Source organism: Heterocephalus glaber, unplaced genomic scaffold (genome assembly GCF_053883595.1).
Source record: "Heterocephalus glaber isolate CG9 unplaced genomic scaffold, H.glaber_assembly_v1.0 deba00001773, whole genome shotgun sequence".
Classification (NCBI taxonomy): domain Eukaryota; kingdom Metazoa; phylum Chordata; class Mammalia; order Rodentia; family Bathyergidae; genus Heterocephalus; species Heterocephalus glaber.
In genome coordinates this window covers 10,780,778-10,797,319 of record NW_028258463.1, presented here as the reverse complement: position 1 = coordinate 10,797,319, position 16,542 = coordinate 10,780,778, and the positions used below count along the sequence as shown (strand labels likewise).

General features: G+C 58.8%; 1 protein-coding gene and 1 long non-coding RNA gene across 9 annotated transcripts; one reads left to right on the top strand and one right to left on the bottom strand.

Moving 5' to 3' along the window:
• Positions 1-3,416: 3,416 nt before the first annotated feature.
• LOC147821063 (uncharacterized) lies at positions 3,417-11,531 on the bottom strand. 8 transcript variants are annotated; one of them, XR_015447787.1, is made up of 5 exons: positions 10,636-11,531; positions 10,074-10,227; positions 8,797-9,826; positions 5,809-8,661; positions 3,417-5,649 (listed from the first exon to the last, which is right to left on the bottom strand). It is a non-coding gene; the product is annotated as an uncharacterized LOC147821063 (long non-coding RNA). The 8 variants fall into 8 exon arrangements; XR_015447788.1 differs by having other exon boundaries at positions 5,809-9,826; positions 10,074-10,265; positions 10,636-10,723; positions 11,096-11,531; XR_015447786.1 differs by having other exon boundaries at positions 3,418-5,649; positions 5,809-5,880; positions 6,189-9,826.
• A 186-nt stretch (positions 11,532-11,717) lies between these two features.
• Positions 11,718-15,697, top strand: LOC101707650 (keratin, type I cytoskeletal 14). Its single transcript, XM_004859395.3, has 8 exons — positions 11,718-12,215; positions 13,203-13,285; positions 13,857-14,013; positions 14,136-14,297; positions 14,379-14,504; positions 14,599-14,819; positions 14,909-14,955; positions 15,447-15,697. The coding sequence occupies exons 1-8, from the start codon at positions 11,718-11,720 to the stop codon at positions 15,542-15,544; spliced, it is 1,392 nt and encodes a 463-aa protein (XP_004859452.1). The 3' UTR covers positions 15,545-15,697.
• The last annotated feature ends 845 nt before the right edge of the window (positions 15,698-16,542 follow it).

The following is a 16,542-nucleotide window of genomic DNA, read 5'->3' as shown; positions in this document are numbered from 1 at the left end:
TTTGCTCTTTATATAACATTTCTCATGTAAGAGAAGCCATGTGATATTTGAGCTGTGTCTGACTGGTTTCATTTAGCATGGTGTTCTTAAGTCGCATCCGTTCACCTGCGAATGCCTCGCCTGCCTTTCCGTAAGCCGGTGTGTGTAACCGCCACGTTTTCCTTGTCCACTCATCTGTGGATAGACGTGTATGCTGCTTCCAGCTAGCCATTATAAACTGTGCGGCTGTAAACACGAGTGTGCGTGTATCCCTGCAATATGATGACTTCAACTCTTTGGAAGACACCTAGGAAAGGGCCACGTGGAATTTCCACTTTTCGCTTTTTGAGGAATCTCTAGAGTCTGGACTTCTGATCCTCCTCCCTCAGCCTCCCAGAGTGCTGGGCTTCCAGGCACAGCCACCACGCCCGGTTTCCTTGCTATATTTTAAAGACACAAAACAAACAAACAAATGACACAAAACACTTCACAACTTCTTTTAAAGGACAACATCCAAGCAGGAACGTGCGTTCCTTTGGAGAAGGGCACCAGCTTTTCCATCTGGAGACGCCTTTGTGCCTGAATTTCTCAAGCTGAGGTTCACCCCCGCCGGACCAGGCTGCCTTTGCTGCCGGCCCGCTTTCCCACTCCCTCCCAGGGAAGTGGAGGACTCTTCTCGGGCGCCTGGGAATTTACCTTGAACACACCCTGGAATTCCTCCTGCTGATGCTGGTGTCAACTGTTTTACATAATTGCTTCCTTCAGCACTGAAACAGGAGCAGAGGAGATAATGACGCCTGTAAAGCGCATCTGCTGATGTGAATGAATGAGTGGCGGCGCTGGAAGGTTTTGCTCTCTTTGGGCCCATTGTTCCCGAGAGCTGTAAAAGGCTGGCTTCCGGGGGTTGGAGATTTGCCACTGCTCTGCCGCCTGCCGCCCTCCCCGGCCCAGGGCTTCTGGCGGCTCCCGCAAGACAAACAGCTTAAATCTGTTTTGCTCGGCGCAGCAACCTAGTCTGGGCACACGCGCTGCCGGTGGAGCTGCCGGGAGCAGGGCCGGCACTGGGGTCCTGCTCTTCCAGGTTTGCGTGGAGCTGTCCGGGCCTCTTCGCCTGGCTTCCCCAAAGCGCCGCCCCGTTAGCTCGCGTCCGGACCCCGACCGCCCAAACCCTGCTTTGCGCAGACCAAGGGAGGCGCGGCCAAGGATGCGGATGTGCAGCGGTGACCCCATTTCCGCCTTCACTGTTCACACTGCCGGCTGCAGGGGGCCCCCTTTCTCTTCCAGACAAAGCACGATTTCCCGGAAACCGATGCCTTCCTTCCTCCTAGCTCTTATTGATCATAAGAACAATGTGACAATGAAAGAGAAATACAGAAAAGGAGAGCATGCATCCATTGTTCCAGCTTCCGAGTTTCTTTCTCCTAGATCACGTTCCAGCCTCCCTCATTATGTATAAATGTATAGCAAGAGGCAGGTGTAGTGCTGCATGCCTGTAATCCCAACACTTAGGAGGCTGAGGCAGGAGGATCTCTGCCAGTTCAAGGTCAGCCTGGGCTACATAGTGAGTTCAAGGGCAGGCTAAACTAATAGGGAGACTCCCCTGTCTCAAACAAACAAACTGTACTGCAAAGGCAATCTTCAAATTATTTAAGGGGCCTCATTTAATGTGCCAGTAATAGAAATAAAAGGCCATTATAAAGGGGCTCTGTGCAAGGGTATTTTTTGCTGTGTCACTCATAGAGACAGAGAATGGAAAACAGTTTTTTTGGTAGTGTGTGGGTTGTAGAAATCATGACCCACTCCTACTATGGAATTAAGTGGCCATCATGGTCCCAAAATTGGGCTTAAGGGGGTTTCTGCAGGTTGTAGGGAGGGAGAAACGCATGGAGGGTGCAAAAGAACCAATCCCTTCTTCCTCATTTGTGCAAATGCATGTAGCGTGTGTTTGAGATGACATGACCACCAGAGGTAGGAGACACGCATGTGAATTCATCCTCCCTCTCTCTCTGTTTGGTTTTTTGAGCCAGGGTCTCACTATGTAATTCAGTGGCCTTGAACTCATTCTGTAGCCCAGGCTGGCCTTGAACTCACAGCAGTCCTCCCGCCTCAGCCTCCTGAGTACTGGGGTGTGCGACTCTCTTAACACAGATCACCCTGGGGTGGGAGGCTGGGTGAGCAATGGGAGCAGAAAGAGGGGATGAGGGGACCCTAAAAGAGGAAAGGAAGACACCAGAGTACACATTCTTGTACATATGCACAAAACTGTGCACGTGTGAATATGAATGAAGGAATCAAACAAAGCACCAAGGAATCAGTTAATTTTCCCAATACCAACCAGATCCACTTCCTAATTAAAGACAGATTGCTCGTACTGATCTTCTGGGTTGTCAGTATTATATTATCATAACATAGATTTTAAATTTGCTTTGTGCTCGGATAATAATGTGGTTACACAAATTAAAAGTGATAACCAAAAGTGTAAATAAGGGGCACAATGGAAGCTAGGTGGTGGGATGCAGGGAGAGATCTTTAGCGATACAGAAGGGGCAGAGAGATGGGAGGAGTCAGGCGGGAGAGGGACCTAAGAGGAGTTAGGCCACGTCCTGCACACCTGCAGACCCCTCACGAATGTGACCGTTATTACGGCAAATGTGCACTATAAGGTTTTAAAGTTATAACCACAATTAAAAAATGAAAGTAGAGGGCCAGGGATTTAGCTCAGTGGTTTCGCCGCCTGCCTTGAAAGCGCAGGGACCCGAGTTTGATCCCCGGTACCAAGAAAAAAAACAATGAAAGTAGGCTGGTAGTCCCTTGCAGAAGGTAGTGGGGTAGCCGGACAGAGGCAAGGCCCCCTGGGGTTGGACTCTCTTCCTTCTGTCTCTCCTTCCTCCCTCCCTCCCTCCATTTTTCTTTCTTTCCCAGTACTGGGGATTGAACCTCGGGAGTGCTGAGACACGACCCCAGTCCTTTCCTGCTTTTTCATTCTGAGACAGAGTCTCCCTAAGTCTCCCAGGCTGGCCTTGAGTTTGCCATCCTCCTGCCTCAGCCTTCCCAGTGGCAAGGATTACAGGTGAGCGCCACTGCGCCTGGCTGGGGTTGGACTTGAACAAGAACTTGGGCCAATTCCACTGCCTCTCTGGCTCTCAGTTTCCTCATTTGTGAACTTGAAGGCGTTTGTGTGAGGATCGAAGGCACAGAGAGAGCACACAGTCTGGGCCTAGTAGGTGCTGTCCACTCCTTCCCAGCCCTTCTGCGGAGTTCCCAGAGGCCCAGCCTGCTCCTGCCTGCCGGGCTTGGACAGCTGTGTTCACTCCCCAGCCGCCCCCAGATCCCCACTCCTGACTTCTCCCATGCTACAGGGGAGGAAACTGAGGCTGGGGAGGCTGAGCCACTTCTGGGAGGGGTGACAGTCCCCAGGGACGAGGGTCCAGCTGGGGCCGGGTGTGTGCTGGGCTGCAGGAGGAACAGGAGCGCAGGGAGGGTGCCCCCATCCCCCTGCCCCCGGCCTTGGCCGATGTCCCCCGCAGGCAGGGCCACGGGACCCTGGGAGAGACACACATGACCGAGACAGTGGCCACAGGGAGACTCACAGCCCCCAGGAGCCCCACTGTGCCCCGGACGGATGTGCGGGACTGGCAGCAGCCTGGGTCGTGAGCCTGTGGGTGGGGCTCCAGGGCGTTTTCCTTGTTGTCGTCCTGCAGCAGACGGACGGCTTTCCCGCTGGCAGATTCTTACACTACAAGCACACAGCACACAACGCTTGGACCACCCGGCCCGAGGCCCCTCTTCCCTCAGCCTCCCTCAGCTTTCTCGTCCCTCCCCCCAGAGTCCACACACCACAGAAAACATGCAGTCCTCGCCTTCCCGAGTCTGCCTCACCTGGCTTCCTGAGTCCTGATTTCACTCCGAGTGGCTGAGCGCTCAGCTCCTGGCTGACTCCGAGCCTGGCTGTCAGGGGATTCGACCTGAGAACCTGGGTGTGGTGTCCAGAGGGCGGCTGTGCCCCCAGCTGGGCCGGGTGCAGTGCTGGAGCCGGTGCTGCTCAGCCCACCGGGAGACCCCACTCCGGAGTGTGTGTTTGCGGGGTCCCTCCTCCACCACCCTGCTGTCCCCCCAGCGCCCCCAGTGCCGCCTGAAAACTGGTTCTGTTATCACCGTGACCTTCGCCCCAGTTCGGCCACGCCGCCCCTCCACCCGGCTGGCCTGCTGTCCAGGGCTGGGACTTCAGGCCCACGGCTCAAGGACCGGGCTTAGACCTAAGAGCCAGCGTTAACGGTTCAGGAATTATGCAAGCTGCTTGGTAAACACAGCCAACGGTCACAACTAAACTGTGTGAGTGAAGTACATTATCCTAAAAACAGGTAATAAACACGCAAAACTCATTACTTCCAATTTATTTTACTAATATCGGTGTTCATGTGGCCTCTTATTTTCAGGAGCAATGCTACATAATTTTAGGGAAAAATCATTTGATTAGGCCTAGTTCCCCTGCCTGCAGCCCAGCTATGGCATTCCGGACATGACTCCACCTTGAGCTCCGGTCACCACTGAGCCCTCACCGGTCTGTGACGCTGCGCTGCTCCAGGACAAGGCCGCACCAGCGGGAGGCCTCTGGGGAGGAACCAGATCCTCACCGACTCAGTTCCAGTTCCGCACCCTTCCTGGATTGCCGCCCCCAGCCTTTTGTTACAGCTTGTTTATCCCAGGGTGAGGTACTGAACTCTGCAAGTCATTCTTTACGTTTGTTCCTCGCGTACTGAATAAAAGTGCGGTAAACCTGGGGCTTTTGTCTCTGCTGCCTAGAGCAGTGCTGATCCGGATCCGGCCAAAGCTCAGCTTCTTCTCAGTCTCGTTTTCCTACCTTTCCTGTATAGTAAGTTAATTCGCCTTGTGCTGTTGTGGCTCGCAGGAGACTAGGGCTCACTGCACAGGTCCTAGTAACGTCCCCTTCCCCTGTTCCCTACAACTTATGACTTATTTTAAAAAATTTTTTTGGTACTAGGGTTGAACCCAAAGCCTTTTCTTTTCTTTTCTTTTCACTGAACCAGGGATAGAACTCAGGACCTTGCCAGGTGCCACCGAGCTACATCCCTGGCCCTCCCAAAGCCTTTGCAGTAAGCTACATCCTCAGCTCTTTTTTAATTTTTGATTTCGATACAGGGTCTCACTGAGTTGCCCAGGCTAGGCTTGAACTTGTGATCGTCCTGCCTCAGCCTCCCGGAGTACCAGTATTACAGGCACGCAGAATCATGCCCAGCGCGTACGGCTGCTCTATCCCTGGGCTTCGAGTGCTGTGTGACGCGTGCTCCTGTCTCTTCTCATTTCCAAGGCAAGTCACTTCGCCGGGATTGCTTGCCATTGAGCATGATCGGGCATTTACACCATCAAAGTCAGACACTGCACCCTGGGCTTGATTTGTTGTTTTATTGATTGTCTAGATTTAAGAACATGGGGGCCAGGGATTTAGCTCAGTGGTTCTGGTGCCTGCCTCACAAGCACAAGGTCTTGAGTTCGATTCCCGGTACCAAAAAAAAAAAAAGAACATGGTGAACAATTATAATAATGCAAATTAATCTTTTTTTTTTTTTTTTTTTTGGAGATAGGATCACTCTATGTAGTCCAGGCTGGCCTTGAACCCAAGGTGATCCTCCTGCCTCAGCCTCCTGGGTTCTGGAATTACAGAATCACACCTGGCTTGATAGAGTACTGGATGACTTATGATTGCTATACATCCCTTATATCCATACAATTTAGAACAAATTTATGATTAAAAAGGCATATTCCCCTTCCCTCCTGGTTGGCTGTTGTTTAACCTTTTCTGGTGCCCACCTAATTAATGAAAACTAACTCAGGTCCGGGAAGTGTTTCGGGCGGCTCAGGGCTCAGGACTCCTGCATGAATCTGGAGAGGGGAAGAGGGGAGGAAGTCAGCAAGCTGGGTTGTCCAGGAGAACATGGCCTGGGACCCCTGCGGCTCCTTCCTGGGGCTGGAGCCCCCCAGGTGGGGGTGGGGAGCTCCGCCATCCAGCACAGGAGGAAGCTTAGTCCTCGTCCCCCGGGTCCTGTTGGTTCTGGCTGCGGATGGCTCTCAGGATGGACTCCTGACACAGTCGGCACCCTGGGTGCTGGGTGCCAAGGACTCACCCGCCCACTCAGGTTCCCACAGCCCCGCCTGCCCCGGTCTACCCTGCAGGCTCTTCCCGTTCTTACCACCTGAGTCCCTCGCCCTTCCAGGAAGCCTTCTGCTGCCACTGCCCACCTGCTGCTCCTCTGCCCCTGCCCTCAGCCGGGGGACAGAGAAGGCGCTGGGTTTGGGTGCCCTGCACCATCACATGGGACAGGTCTCCCCAGCGGACCCGAGTAGCCCCCTGATCCTGTTGTGGGGGAGACACTTGGTGCCCCCTGGGTACCGCAGCCGGCTGTTGGGGCTCAGGTCACAGAGGGGAGAGGACTGGGTGCCCTTGGAGATGGGAGCCCCTGGGGGAGGGAGCCTGAGCAGCCCTGCCCCAGCTCGTCGGTGGGGGGCTCTGCACTGGGTCTCTACCTTCAGGTATGGACATGGCATGAGGGACACCAGGGTGGCTTTGCAAACTCACCAACAGCATCATCCCGGCTTAGTGCCCCTCAGCACCCCAGCTCCTCAGGATGGAGGCTGCTGTCCTTCACTGGCTTAGCATCTGCTCACCCGCAGGGTTGGGATGATTAGGGCTCCTCTGGAAGGCTGCCCACTCTGACCTGGCTGGGCTGACTGCCCTTTCTCTGCGCTCCATCCACCCTCTGCCCACCAGCCACTTGCCCTCCCTCCAGTCATCCCTGTCCATCCATTCGTTACTGTTCCATCCATGTCTCCTACTTCATCTTCCTCCCTCCTATTCATCCATCCATCTGCCCATCTGCCCTCCAATCCCCCATCCATCCATCCGCCCATCCACCCATCCATCCTTCCATCCATCCACTCTTCCATCTTCCTTGCTGTCTTCCATTTCCCCTCCTCCTCCTGGACCCTGAAGTCCCTCCTTTCCTCCCTCTGTCTTCCATCTTTCCCTGAGCATCCACTTTATGTCCCACAGCCAACAGGAACCCCCTCTCAGCTATGTGCCGAGCAGATGCTTGCTCCCGAAGAACACGAGGGACTTGAGGAGGAAGAAGACAGGAGTGGACATTCAGGCTGAGGCTGAAGGGTGCTTGGGGAGGCGTGGGCCGAAAGGAGCCACCCGGGACTTCACTTCTGGGACGTCATGGGTCACGGGCTGCAGAACTCGAGCCCTACTGCCCCTGTCTGGGGAGCCAGTCTGTTGCTGGTCCTCGACCACCTGACCTTCATGCTGCTAACAACCTGATGTGATTCCCAGGTGCAGACACGGACCCCTGGGTGTTCTCACCCTGCCCAGCTCAGCACCCCGGGGGACACTGCTACGCACTCGCTACTTCTGAGGCAGGCCGTGTGGCGGCGACACGTGCCTTCCCTCCTCTGGGCCCGTGTTTCCTGCCTGCAGGCTGAGGTCGATCCTCCATTGCCGGGGCCCAGGGGCTCCCATTTTTGGGGACTTTCTAGCAGGAGGGGCCCCGACGTTGAAAAGTGAAGCTTGGATCCTGACCGAGCAGCTTCCTGGCTGCGGTGCCAGCAGATGCTATGGCTGTGCAGGCTGACCCGGGCTCAGCAGGCCACTGACACTGGAGCACTCAGCTCAGCTGTGGGGGGCACAAGGTCGCCTGGCCCGGCGGCCTGGGAAACCAGGGGGTGGCGTCAGAGCTCTCCGGGGGAAAAGGGCACCAGGGGCCTGGGCAGGTGCTGCAATCCCGCCTGCAGAGGGCAGAGGCGGGCAAGGCCAGGGGCCAAGGAGGGTGCATGACTGCAGGAGAGCTGGAGGCCAGGCAGGGGCCAGAGTCTCACTTCCTGCCCGTGGCTGGCAGGGAACCCTGGCCTCTAGCTGTAGACCGAAGGAGCCAAGTGCAGCGGGCATGGGATGTGCAGCCTGGCCTGGGCTGGAGGAGGGGCGGCCACCTCCTCTCTCTAGGCCCGGACCTCCCCGAGTGTCTGTCTCCCGGAGCCACAGTCCACCAAGGGGCCCAGAGCAGACCTCCTGAGCCCAGCGGGGGCAGCAGCGCTTTCCCTGCCACAGATGCATGAAGCAGTGGGTGAAACCCAAGGATTTGTGCACGGACTGCGAGCGTCTTCCCCAAGGAGTCTGGTGGGGAAAGCCAGAGGGCAGTGCAGCAGCCACCGCCTGCAGGAGTGACGGGGTGGACACCACTGGCTACAGGACACGTGGGTTCTCTGCCCGTGTGGCGGGGGCTTGCCGGAGGCCGGTGCTGCTTTTGTGGATTTCTTGGTAAAATGCATGAGAACCTCAGAGTGATCATGGGAAAATCCGAAGTGGGGGACATCGCACAAGGTCACCAGCCAGTGCCCTTCACCAGGGTCAAGGTCAGCAAGGACAGAAACCTGGAGCCATCACGGGGTGGGGGGACATGAATGCTGATGGGATCAAGACTTAGCCCCTGCAACAGCAAGTACCCGAGTGGAGAACAGGTGTTGAAAAAAACCCAAAGAAAATAAGTATTGAAAATTATACAGGGCTTGTCTGGTACAGTGGGGCACGCCTGTGATCCTAGCACCCAGGAGGCTGAGGCAGGAGGATCGCCGCATGTTTGAGGGCAGCCTGGGCTATGTAGTAAAACCCTGTCTCAGAAAAACAAAAAAGAGAAAGAAATTAGAAGTAGAAAGTGCTCTTTCCCAGAGCAACTGTCCACTGCTGAAGGAGCCAGAGAAGTGCATGGTGGGAAGCCCAGAGCCCGGATGGGAACTGTGCCCGACCTGGCACCTGAATGTGCTGAGCCCAAAGCTGCTCCCAGATGGGCGTCCATGGTCAGCACATCGTCTCAGCCTTGGCTGCGGGCATGGCGCCAGGCTGTGGCTGGGGGCGCCGGGGGCATCCTCCCAGCCCCAGTCTACCTGGAACCTCAGAACAGGACCTTACTGGTGCAGGACAGGAGAGGTTGCACTGGATGGGGGCACTGCAGGGCCTTGTGAGAGACAGAAAAGGACTCGGGGAAACAGAGGAGGGCTTGGGGTTCTGCCGCAACCCCGCTGGGCGCTGGCAGAGGTAGAGAGACGCCCCCGGGGCCCGCACACCCCGACTGTGGGGGCCCAGTTTGCCGCCCCTGGGTGCGGCAGCCTGGAGCCAGGACTGTGCCTTTCTGAGGCGGCTCCTGACTCAATGATGCCAAGGCGCGGGGTCCCCTCTCTTCAGGCTGTGGGCTTCCTAGCGGCGGGGATGGACTCCTCCTTCCTTAGATGCCACCCCTGTGGCACAGTGCGGGCCATGTGGGGGGCTGCCCGGCCCTGCCCGCTCCCTGCTTGGGTTGGCATGGGGCTGCCCACCTGGGGTGGAGCAGGAGACTCACTAACCGCAGGAGGCACTGCCGGGGCAGAGCCTGCCCGGGAGCCCAGGGTGGGGCAGAGCTGGCCCCGATGTCCCCCCAGCCTGACAACCCTCTGCCCCAGTGAGCTGGTTCTCAAACTGCCAGGCGCACCAGGGAAGGCGGGGTGCGGGCCCTCTGCGTCCTCTTGAGGTCCCTTGGTCCCTTGTCTGTCGGTGTCTGCAGGGCTCAGCGTGTCCATGCCGGGGCCCAGGTCCAGGTGCAAGGGCCGGCAAAGGGCTCCTCTTAGACAGCGAATGTGGGTCCATCTGTCACTGTCGCTGCCATCTTGACCTCCCGACTCCCATGGGAGGAGGAGGAGGAGGGAGAGGAGGGGAGGCCCGGGACCCTCTTTGGGGGCCGCTGAACGGGATGGGGGAGCAGAGGCCCTCACAGCCCCGGGCTCCTGGATTCTGTCCTGTTCCCTGCAGAAGGAGGCAGGAAGGGGGTCACCAGGGAAGCTGGGGTTGGGCTCCACACCGTGTTCCTGCTCCCCCACGTCTCTGGATGGGGCGTTTTTCCCACAGTGAGGACCCTGGCCCGACCCTCAGCCAAAGTCCCTGCTTCCTGTCCTGGGGAATTGCAGGCTGGGCGGGGTGGGGCCCTTGCCTGGAAGGAGATCAGGGTGTGGGTTTGTCCGGGCAGGCGGAGCGGGCCAGGAGGCTTACTCACATCCTTGGGAGTCCTGGGTGCTGCAGATTCTGGGGAGCCCCAGGCCTTGAGACTGTCTCAGCTAAGCCTTGGGGGAGGGGGCGCCTCGCTTTGGTTTTCGTGGCAGTCGGGTGGGGTGGCGGAGGCTCTGCTTCCACGCCGGGAGCGGCTGATCCTGCAAAGGCCCCTGAGCCTCCAGCGGGCTGTCGGGGCCTGTCGGGGAGGTGGGCCGGCCAGGCAGCCCCAGACACGACCGCATTCCTCGGCTCCCGCCCGCCCCGCCCCGCCTGCGGGTCCTGGGCTAGGGGCTGGGGCGGGGCCGGAAGGGGCTGCTTGGGGAGCTGAGGTCTGGGTGTGCAGCTTCCAAGTCAGGGTCAGCTGCATGCACCGAGACCCTGTCCACCCTGCCCACAGCCTGGGCGTGGCCCTGCCAACTCCCAGACCCCTTGGGTCAATCCCACAAGGACTCGGGTGTGGGTGCCTGAGCCAGTTCCGCCCCCAGCAGGGATGCAGGGTGGAGGGTCTGACAGGAAACTGGGGGCTGGGAGTGAAAGTCCCCTCAGCAGGGCAGGACGGCACACACCTGTCAGCCCAGCACTCCGAAGGCTGAGGCAGGAGGGTCACCAAGAGTTCAAGGTCAGCGTGGGCTGCACAGTGAGGTCAAGGCTGGCCTGAATGACATAGCGAGACCCGTCTCAAAAAACAAACAACAGCCAGGGATTTAGCTCAGTGGAGCGATGCCTGCTTCAAAAGACCAAGATGCTGTGTTCGATTCCTGGTACTGAAAAAAGAAAAGAAAAAACAAACAACAAAAAATCCAAAACAAAAAAATCCCCCAAACCCAATAAAAGTCCTCCTGCAGGGCTATTGCCTCAGCCCCTCTAGGGCTCTGTGGACCGCAGCCCTGCTAGGCAGACTCTGTGGGACCCGGTTACAAACCCTTGGGCACAGGCCGCAGCGGGCACACTGGGCAGGCTTCACCCCACTCTGCTGACGAGCAAAGGGATTCCTGGGAGTAGATGGCAGAGGCAGGAGGGGCTCACCTGGCTCCCTGTGCTTTCCCGAGGTCCCTGGCTGTGCCTGTGGGGCCTGCCCTTGGCCACAGTGAGCAGCCCACGCCCTGTCCCTGTCCCCAAGGCCTGGCAGGTGTTAGGGCCTGGGCAGGGCTGTCTGGACAAGGCGTCAGGGACACCAGTGTGGCAGGCTGGGCCCCTCCGCCTCTCCTGGTGGTGAGGGTGGTGTCAGTCACCTGCAGGGGCACTGGCTTCAGGGATGCCAGCAGGTCACCAGGGTCCCTGCAGACCTTGCTCTGTGACTGGCTGAGCCCCGTGTGGGTCCCGCAGCTCCGGGGGCCGATGGGAAGGAAAGTATAGCCTGCAGGCCTGCACCTCCCGGTGAATCACGCTGGCGGGACAAGAAAGCCCCAAACACCCCAAACAATGAGTTTCCAGTAAAATATGACAGACGCAATGGGGCAGGGGCGGGAGAGGGAGCTGCCAGGGAGCTGGCGCTGGCCCGAGGGTGATGAAAGCCCAGGGGAATGGAAAATGCCAGGCCCGCCCCTCCCCAGCCTTTAAAGCCCCACGTCCTTGTGCTCCGGCACCTCCTCTCTCTGTCTGCCACTTGAGCGACCACTGTTGAAGCCTCTCCTCTCTCCCAGGCACCATGGCCACCTGCAGCCGCCAGTTCACGTCCACCTCCATGAAGGGCTCCTGTGGCATCGGAGGCAGCATCGGAGGCAGCATCGGAGGCGGCATCGGCGGCTCCAGCCGTGTCTCCTCCATCCTGGCCCCCAGCACCTACGGGGGGCTGTCGGTCTCTTCCTCCCGCTTCTCCTCCGGGGGAGCCTGCGGGCTGGTGGGCGGCTATGCTGGCAGCTTTAGCAGCGGCAGCAGCTTCGGTGGAGGATACGGTGGTGCCCTTGGTGTCAACTTTGGAGGTGGCTTTGGTGGTGGCGATGGTGGCCTCCTTGCTGGCAGCGAGAAGGTGACCATGCAGAACCTCAACGACCGCCTGGCCTCCTACCTGGACAAGGTGCGCGCCCTGGAGGAGGCCAACACCGACCTGGAGGTGAAGATCCGCGACTGGTACCAGAGGCAGCGGCCGGCTGAGACTAAAGACTACAGCCCCTACTTCAAGACCATTGAGGACCTGAGGAACAAGGTGGGAGGCAGAGGTGGCACTCGGTCACCCCTCTTTCAGAGCAGCAGATGCCCCGGGCCCCTGGCACATCTAGATTTCCAGGCAGGGCAGACTCGAACCCCAATTCCTTCTCTGGGGGTCCCAGACCCCCAACAGCTGCTGGGGAGAAGACGGTCTCCCCTGCCCAGCCCGCTCATGTCCTGCACTCCCACCCCCAGATTCTGGGGAACCAGCAGTTCCTGCCCCCACATCTGCAGGGGAAGCAGTTGAGCTTCGGGGGTGCAGGAGGCAGCTACCTGCTCTCCTGCACAGGGGAGGAGCCGGCTGTAACGGGCTGTTGAGAAGCACAAACCGCTCATTAGCTCATTAGTCTGGGCTGTGGCCGACGCCCAGCAGCCTTGGCACGGGCCGGACGGGCGCAGGAAACCCACAGCCGCAGTCAGTGGCAGCCACACCTTGCCCTGGTGGGCTTGTGCCCTCTGTGCCCTGCACCCCAGGAGCCCTGGCCGAGCCGTGCGGCTCTGCTGCTGTGCAGAGATTAGGGAAACGAGAGACTTGGTGCAGGGCCCTCTGTCTTCCTCCTCCTCCACTGCTTCCTCTTTCTAATCCTGCTGCCAGCTGGGTCTTGTCTTTTGGAAAATCCCACCTGAGGCCTCATGCACTGTGGCCTTGCAAAGGAAGTGTGCAGAGCCATGTGGAGCCAAAGGGCTGCCTCAGGTTGGGAAGGGCAGATCTGAGGGTGGGGCTGGTCTAGGGCGGCAGGCAGGGATGCAGAGCCCTGAGAGGCTCTGGGCTCTGCAGCAGTCAGGGGCTGGGACCACCCACGCCGAGGCTTGGAGACCAGGTCCAGGCTCTGTGCCCCTTCTGCCCCTCACGTATTGAAGCCCTGGGTCAGGGTGGGCATCTTGGGGTTGTCCCTTAGGCAGGGGACTTGGGCAAGAACAGGGCCTGACAGGCCATGCGGGCTGCAGTGCTGCCTGGCTACTGATGTCTCTTTCCATGCTGCAGATCCTCACGGCCACCGTGGACAACGCCAACGTCCTGCTGCAGATTGACAACGCCCGCCTGGCCGCGGATGACTTCCGCACCAAGTGAGTTTCAGTGGGGCTCAACACATGCAGGCTCCCTGAGGTGGGGCGCTTTTCCCAAACAGAGTTCACTTGTGCCAAGAGAAACCCTTGGGAGCTTGTAAAATGTAAGACTCCTGGGCCCCACCCTTGGAGTTTTGGTTCAGTTATTATTATTTTTTTTTTGGTACCAGGGATCAAACTCTGGTCCTTGTGCTTGCGCAGCGGGCAGCGAAACAACTGAGCTAAATCCCCAGCCCTGGTTCATTTATTTTTAATAGGTTGCCAGGTTTGGGAAGCCCTGCTTTAGGGAGAGGCCCTGCCTGCCCCTGCCCCAAGTGAAGTACGTGGTCATATTTGGAGGCCCGGAGCCTTATTGGTTGGCTGCAGCTAGACGCGCCTCCCTCCCGAGTCCTGCAGCATGATGATCACCTTGTTTCCAGAGCCCCAGGAATGCGCTCATCTGAGCAATCAATGAGCACTATGTTCAGACACCGCGCCCTGGGTGCCAGCTCTGGGAAGCTGAGGGGAGAGAGCAAAGCTTCCTGTGTGGACCGGAAGGGCCTCTCATTCCTTTACTCCTGGGTCTCCCCAGGTACGAGACAGAGCTGAACCTGCGCATGAGCGTGGAGGCCGACATCAACGGGCTGCGCAGGGTGCTGGACGAGCTGACCCTGGCCAGGGCCGACCTGGAGATGCAGATCGAGGGCCTGAAGGAGGAGCTGGCCTACCTGAAGAAGAACCACGAGGAGGTGGGCGCTGACAGGAGAAGGCAGTTCAAAGCATTGCTGGGCGAGCAGGGTGGAGTGGCTTTGGGGAGGGGAGCGGTCGGGCCCGGGCCCTCACCATGGACCTTGTCTCCTCTGTGGTGTAGGAGATGCTGGCCCTGCGTGGCCAGACTGGCGGGGACGTCAATGTGGAGATGGACGCAGCCCCCGGAGTGGACCTGAGCCGAATCCTGAACGAGATGCGCGACCAGTACGAGAAGATGGCGGAGAAGAACCGCAGGGAGGCCGAGGACTGGTTCTTCAGCAAGGTGGGGCCATGGGCAGAGGAAGGGCCCAGATGGGTGCCCTGCCTTTGGGGCTGTCTGGTGTGAATGGCATTCTTTGTGCAGACGGAGGAGCTGAACCGTGAGGTGGCCACCAATACCGAGGCCCTGCAGAGCGGTAGGACTGAGATCTCCGAGCTGCGCCGCTCCGTGCAGAACCTGGAGATCGAGCTGCAGTCCCAGCTCAGCATGGTGGGGACGCCTGGCTGAGCCCGGGGTGGGCCTGGGGTGGACAGAGAGGGTAGGGCCCACCCAGTGACCCCAGGTCCTCTGTCTCTGCTCACAGAAAGCATCCCTGGAGAACAGCCTGGAGGAGACCAAAGGCCGCTACTGCCTGCAGCTGTCGCAGATCCAGGACATGATCGGCAGCGTGGAGGAGCAGCTGGCCCAGCTGCGCTGCGAGATGGAGCAGCAGAACCAGGAGTACAAGATCCTGCTGGACGTGAAGACGCGGCTGGAGCAGGAGATTGCCACCTACCGCCGCCTGCTGGAGGGCGAGGACGCCCAGTGAGTGCCTGCCCTTCCCCATCCGGGGGCCCCATCTTCCCTGCCTCCCCTCCGGGTGTCTAATGGTTCTGCCTTTTCTGTCTTCACAGCCTCTCCTCAGCCCAGTTCTCCTCCGGCTCCCAGTCATCCAGAGATGGTAAGATGTGCTTCCTTATGGAGCCTGGACCCTGGGCCCAGAATGTCCAGAGCCCGGGCCAGGAACTTCTCCAGCGGCTGAGTTACAGTGTGCTCTCCTAGAGACCCTTCTGACCTTTCTGGGTGGTGGAAGCCCTGTCCTAACCCCGCTTGGGCTGGGCTGCCCACCTGCACTTCTCTACCTGTGTGGACCCCATGTTTACGGCGGTCAGCACCGCGGACAGCGCCATGCGGCTCTTAGGCCAGGACCCGCCAGTGCGCTGGGGTCCTTTGGGTGGAGGCGGGGTCCTGGGTTCTTAGGGAGCTCGGGTCTGAAGACGCAGACTCTGCCCCGGACCTTAGGGAGCGGAGCTGCAGTCTGAACTGTGACGGGCTCCGAGCTTGGGTAACAGCAGTGTGCAGAGTGGTAATTGGGGGAGAGGGCACCCTCTCCACGCCTGATCACCCTGTTTCCTGCCAGCTCTGGTGACGCCCTTTCTCCCTCCTTCCCAGTGACCTCCTCCAGCCGCCAGATCCGCACCAAGGTGATGGACGTGCACGACGGGAAGGTGGTGTCCTCCCACGAGCAGGTCCTGCGTACCAAGAACTAGGGCTGCTCGGCACCGCGCAGGCTCAGGAGGGCCCTGGTGTGGACCCACCTCTCCCCGCAAGACGCCCTGCCCGGCCTCCCACGAGCTTCAGGCCCCGCTTTACCCTTGCTCCCTCCTGGCAGTCAATAAAGCTTCTTTATCTGAGTTGCACAAGGCCGCCTCTGCCTGTCCTTGGTCCTTGCGGGGGCGGGGGGCGGGCGGCACTGCGTGGGCCCTCATCATGGCACCTGGCTGTGCCCTCAGGGACTGGGTGAAAGGCTCTGGGCCGACTGGGCTTCCTCCCAGATGGCTTCACCACTTCAGAAGACACATGGATGGGTGTACCAGGTCACCTGTGGTCTCCCCAAGCACACAGGGACAATCACCCATCTGTGCACCTGGTACCGAGTGCCTCCAGGGCCAGGCACTGTGCTAGGTGAAAGATCCTTCCCTCTTTTGTAATCAGGGAACCCTTTGACCTATATGGAAGCTCTAGATTTTCTTCTTTCGCCCCATCTCCAAATAAGCATCCACATTTGCATACAATTCGTGGGGTTCAGGGGTCCCCTGAGTCCCCTCAGGGTGACCCATGAACTCAAAGTTTGAATAAGAACTGGTGCTCTGAGGCTGGCTGTTCTCCCTGAGCTGGCACTAGCTTTCCAGAAGTGAATCTAATCCAGCTGCCCTGGGGTGCATTGATTGCTGCCTCCAAGCCTGAATTGGCACGCGTGTGACAGGGAGTGAGGACAGAGCCCACGCTGCGGCTAGCACTGCACGTTCATGGGAGGGGCTGTGCACTGACACCAGGCATGCAGACGGAGGGCCTTTGGGAGCTTTGGGAGTGGCCTGCCTGGTTCCAGCTCCGGCTCTGTTCTGCATTAGCTCTGGCTGCCTTGGAGTCTGAGCTCCAGTCTCCTCACTTGCACAAAAGAGACAATGAATTTCGCTTCTTGGGGCTGATAGAGGGGTCTGGTGAGGAAAGGCACCCTAAGAGCCAGGACTGCGGAGCCTCCCTTTGG